Source organism: Triticum aestivum, chromosome 6B (assembly GCF_018294505.1).
Source record: "Triticum aestivum cultivar Chinese Spring chromosome 6B, IWGSC CS RefSeq v2.1, whole genome shotgun sequence".
In the NCBI taxonomy this organism is placed as follows: Eukaryota; Viridiplantae; Streptophyta; class Magnoliopsida; order Poales; family Poaceae; genus Triticum; species Triticum aestivum.
The window spans coordinates 719,406,360-719,410,586 of NC_057810.1; the positions used below are offsets into that span (position 1 = coordinate 719,406,360).

The window sequence follows — 4,227 nt, forward strand, 5'->3', positions numbered from 1 at the left end:
ATAATAGCTTTCCCATCCATCCCGTCACCTTCTCTCAAACTCTGTCACTAAGGTATTTGAAGGTCTTCATCTTGGCTTGTCCCACATCAGTAGGCATGCCCAAGTACCTCTCACTAAGAGATTCATTTGGAACATGCAAATGACCTTTGACTGCTGCTCGTACAATATTAGGACACCCCTTGCTGAAAAATATAGATGATTTGTCCCTGTTTACTCTCTGTCCTGATGCCATACAATATGTTTCCAGTAGGTTTGATACCTCCTCAACTCCGTTAACACTTGTCTTGAAAAACAACAGGCTATCATTTGTCCCAACGGTCGTACCTCTTTCGAAAAGGGGAAAAAGTGCTCCCGGTTCGGTTTTCCCGTCCAGTTTTTTTTATTCTTTTTTTTTTGTGAAAAAACTTCGCCAAAACCTATCAATGCAATGAATCCAACAGTGAAAACGGTTCGAGATTTGGACGCATAATTTAAGAGATAAAATGTTTTGAATAAACAGATGGACGAAAAATTGGAAAAACTACCAAATTACGACATGTTTTTTTTTTGAGAAATCCAAATTACGCAATATGAGGAGATGAGAGTGGGCTTTTAAAAAAGCTCTTGGACGTAGTGGGCTGGCCCATTACCGTGTGCCTATTGCCACAAAAAGAAAAAGAGCTAGAGGAGAGGAGGAAGGTCGTGGAGAGGAAAAGCTACTATAGAGGTCCCGTCTGGCCGCCGCTCCCTCTCTTCCCAAATCAGCGGAACCTTGACCTCGCCGACATGGAGACGGAGATGGAGGTGGAGGCGGAGTGGATCGGCGGCCTGGACGAGATGGAGGCGGGGACCGCGGGAAAGGGGGTCGTCCTCCCAGAGAACGCCGCCGACCTCGACGAGATGGAGGCGGAGGGGACCGCCGACGGCGGAGCGACAGGGACGACGGAGGAGAAGGAGTGCTGGGAGTACGAGGCAGAGTGGGAGTACGAGCAGGCCCTCACCTTCCGCGATAGCTGGATTTCCATCTGGGGCGACCAATTCGGCTCCTTCGAGGAAACCAGTAAGTGAATCCATCCCCAGCACCTTCCTTCCTTCCGTCGGCCGCAGGAATTTCGATGTAGCAGGCAGCGAGCAGGATTTGATCACGAGATTTCGTTTGTCTACGCGCGCGCAGCCGCCATTCAGCCCATGCGCTACACGGACGCAGAGGCTCCAGGGGGCTACGCCCAGCCCCTCGATTCCCTGCAGATCTACTCCATCAAAGTCGCGGACATCAGAGGGGGCCTGCGTTGGCCCATCCATGTCTACGGCATGATCGCCGCGCGCGACGTCGTCGACAGAAACCGCAACATCGTCTTCCACCGCTCCAGGGATCACTGCCAAACCCTCACCAAAGAGGTTCTGTTCCTTACCTCTGTCATTCATTTTTGCCATATGTTGATTGCTCTGCTCTGCACACCTACATAGTTCATGCTTCAATTGTGTCTTCTTCTTTGTATGCTTCAATTGTGTCTTCTTCTTTGTCTACATACAACAAAAGCCCCCTCCAACACAGCCAATTCTAGCAAGGAAGGTGCTGGCTGGACTTTTTTGATATTGCAGTGTATGAACCAACATATCTAACTTCTAAATCGTTATGGCAGCACCTAATTCCTCGTCTGTACCGGCATGGAAATCATATTCCGTATATTCATACAACTACAAGGCAGTGAACTGAACCTTTTTTTTTTGGCTGACTCAAGGCGCTGCACCCCCCATGTCTTCCTGTTCAATGAAATGAAACGCAAGTTCTCTTGCGTTTCCTCGAGAGAGAAAAAAAAGTCTTTTCTTTGTCATTCTAGGAGCTTGAGTTTCGTATAATATCAATGCATTTCAACTGCTAAAAGGACGATACACACCTGAGATAACAGCTAAAAGAATGAATGATGTTGGTTCCTTAAGCTGAAAAACATCTGAAATGTTTATAAGTCGATCCATTTTAATCTGTGTGCACCTTAAACCCGCTGTCTGCTCACCTAGAATCCACCCATCTCAATGTTGTCCAGTGTGATGAACTTTTCAGGGTATCAATTCAATCTCTTCCAAAGTTGTTTGCTCCCAGTCTTGCACTACTCTGCGCAGTCACTAGCAAGCGCATTTGTTTTTCGTAGCATTCAAGTGTGTGCTGCTTGCTGGCTTAACTCAGTTTATGGGCACTTAACAATTTTCGTGTAACTTAGTTCTGCGGTTGCCACCTCAGAGACTTCCAGTCCAACTTATTTATGATAAAGTTCCACTTGTTTACTGAATCATACAGTGTATCTTTTGTTTTCTGCTAAATCACTGTGCAATTTGTCTCCTTTTCTTGGCCACAGATATATAAAATTTGTTCTATTCCAATCTTATTAGGACTGAATGAAACACTGTCGATTTGCTTACTTAGTGGTGTTGGATGCAGGATTCGTGCTTGGTAATGACAGGTCCTACCCGTCCCATTGTTATGTTGGGTGCCATGAACTTTGAGATTACGCTAAAAGTGAAGGAAGGCAGCACGGAGTCTAGGGATAAAGTTTTAAGCTTCCTGGCTGTTCCTCATGACACTGTTAACTGTTTGGAGCTCTCCTGCGCAACAGATAGGAAATACATCAGCAAGCTCAGCACACTGGAGTTTACAATGAGTCAAATTGCTCGCTCCGTGGAGGCGACAATCAGCGTGCAAATGGTCGATGGGTCGTCATGGCCACACGGTGTCCGAGGTGAATTTTCCGCCTGTACCACCAGTATGGCCGACAGGAAAGTAGTTCTACTCGATTCTGGAAGCGAGAAGGAAGTGGAGGTTGGTGCAGATGGCATGATCCAGCTATCTAGGTGTGTCGCTTCCGTCGAATTCACCGGAGAGCTGAAGGTTTGTGTGGTTGCATGGTGGCAAGGCGAGGTGAAACCCAAGAAAGCTTGGAAGGTTTTCAAGCCCAAGAAAGCTGGTAGGAACTATGGCACCTTCAATCTTGGCCGCGCGTGTAAGGTGAAAGTCACCGTTGCCTGGTCGCTTCTTTCCTACTATCCGGTTAACCGCCCCAATAGTCCTTACGGTTCACTGGCTTTACTCAGGGAGGCAGAGGGACAGAGTACTGTCTAGCAGTGTTAGAGTTGTGATATACTTCTGGTGCGCCTTGTTCGGGCGTTGCATGAACACATGAAGTTTAGATTGTACTAGTAGTAATCATGTGTTGTAGTTTCTTCGAATCCCATGGCCAACTTTGTGTGGATGCGAAGAAGCGCTATGGGTTGAGTTGCTTTGGTGGCGTCCATCGTTTGCATGGACAAGTGTGGTGCCAAAATGGTCGTTTACAAAATGAAGAAGAATTTGTAGGTCCCCGCAACTTTCATAAGTCCTTTACTGAGCTACCATGTTCTACTTTGGATAATCATCCTTCTGCTGTTGACCTTGTTATTGGTGGTAATTGCTCTGAAGAAACTGAAATTATTCAAAACATGTTTGATATAGAAAATCAACAACATTTTTATTTTGCTACTCAAAATCCTGAAATACCTTTACGTGATGTGTTCTTGATGATGCTTTTTCCACTCATAGTGGAGTTTGTACTCCTCCTATTGGCATTTCTTCTTGCTATGGACTAGGGAGCACTGCCGGTTCCATGGTTGAGTTGAGTTAGATAATGTGATTAAAACTCGCCCTTGTGGTCTAATACACCTCTTTAAGACATCATGATAGGTGTTTTGGGGAATATTCGTGGTCTGGGCTTAATTAGCAAGCATAAACCTGATTTTATTGGTTGTCAAGAAACCAAGAGTCGAAAGCATTTCTCGTTCTTTTTAAAAAAAACTGGCTCTGGTGATGTTTTTCACCCTTGGCACTTGTTGCCTATTAGTAATACTTCTGGAGGTATCCTTGTTGGATTGAATGAGGATCTTTTTTTATATGATTGGTTCTATTCTTAGGACTTATTGATTAATAGTTACAATGAAAAGTAAGTCTGATGGTTTTTGCTGGCATCAGGTGGTGGTTTATGGTACAACTTATGTTGTGGATAAAGTTGATTTTATTGTTGAGTTGCATGAGGTAATGGGCATGTTATATGTATCCTGTTCTTTTTCCAGGGTACTCCCTCCGTCCGGAAATACTTGTCATTAAAATGGATAAAAAGAGACTTATCTAGAACTAAAATACATCTAGATGCATCATCTTTTATCCAGTTTGATGACAAGTATTTCCGGACGGAGGGAGTACATATCAGCATAACCATCATG

The 4,227-nt window shown here is 44.9% G+C and overlaps 1 protein-coding gene across 1 annotated transcript; it reads left to right on the forward strand.

Annotated features, from left to right (window-relative positions):
* Positions 1-665: 665 nt before the first annotated feature.
* LOC123139993 (uncharacterized) lies at positions 666-3,383 on the forward strand. The gene is made up of 3 exons (XM_044559725.1): positions 666-1,039; positions 1,154-1,377; positions 2,417-3,383. The coding sequence occupies exons 1-3, from the start codon at positions 766-768 to the stop codon at positions 3,092-3,094; spliced, it is 1,176 nt and encodes a 391-aa protein (XP_044415660.1). The 5' UTR covers positions 666-765; the 3' UTR covers positions 3,095-3,383.
* Positions 3,384-4,227: the final 844 nt, after the last annotated feature.

What these genes read in the sequence shown, in the direction of transcription:
- LOC123139993 (XM_044559725.1), top strand. Translation starts at nt 766, where the DNA reads ATGGAGACGGAGATGGAGGTGGAGGCGGAGTGGATCGGCGGCCTGGAC. An exon ending in CGGCTCCTTCGAGGAAACCA is followed by an intron (nt 1,040 to 1,153) that starts GTAAGTGAATCC and finishes ACGCGCGCGCAG; the next exon opens with CCGCCATTCAGCCCATGCGC. An exon ending in GCCAAACCCTCACCAAAGAG is followed by an intron (nt 1,378 to 2,416) that starts GTTCTGTTCCTT and finishes TGTTGGATGCAG; the next exon opens with GATTCGTGCTTGGTAATGAC.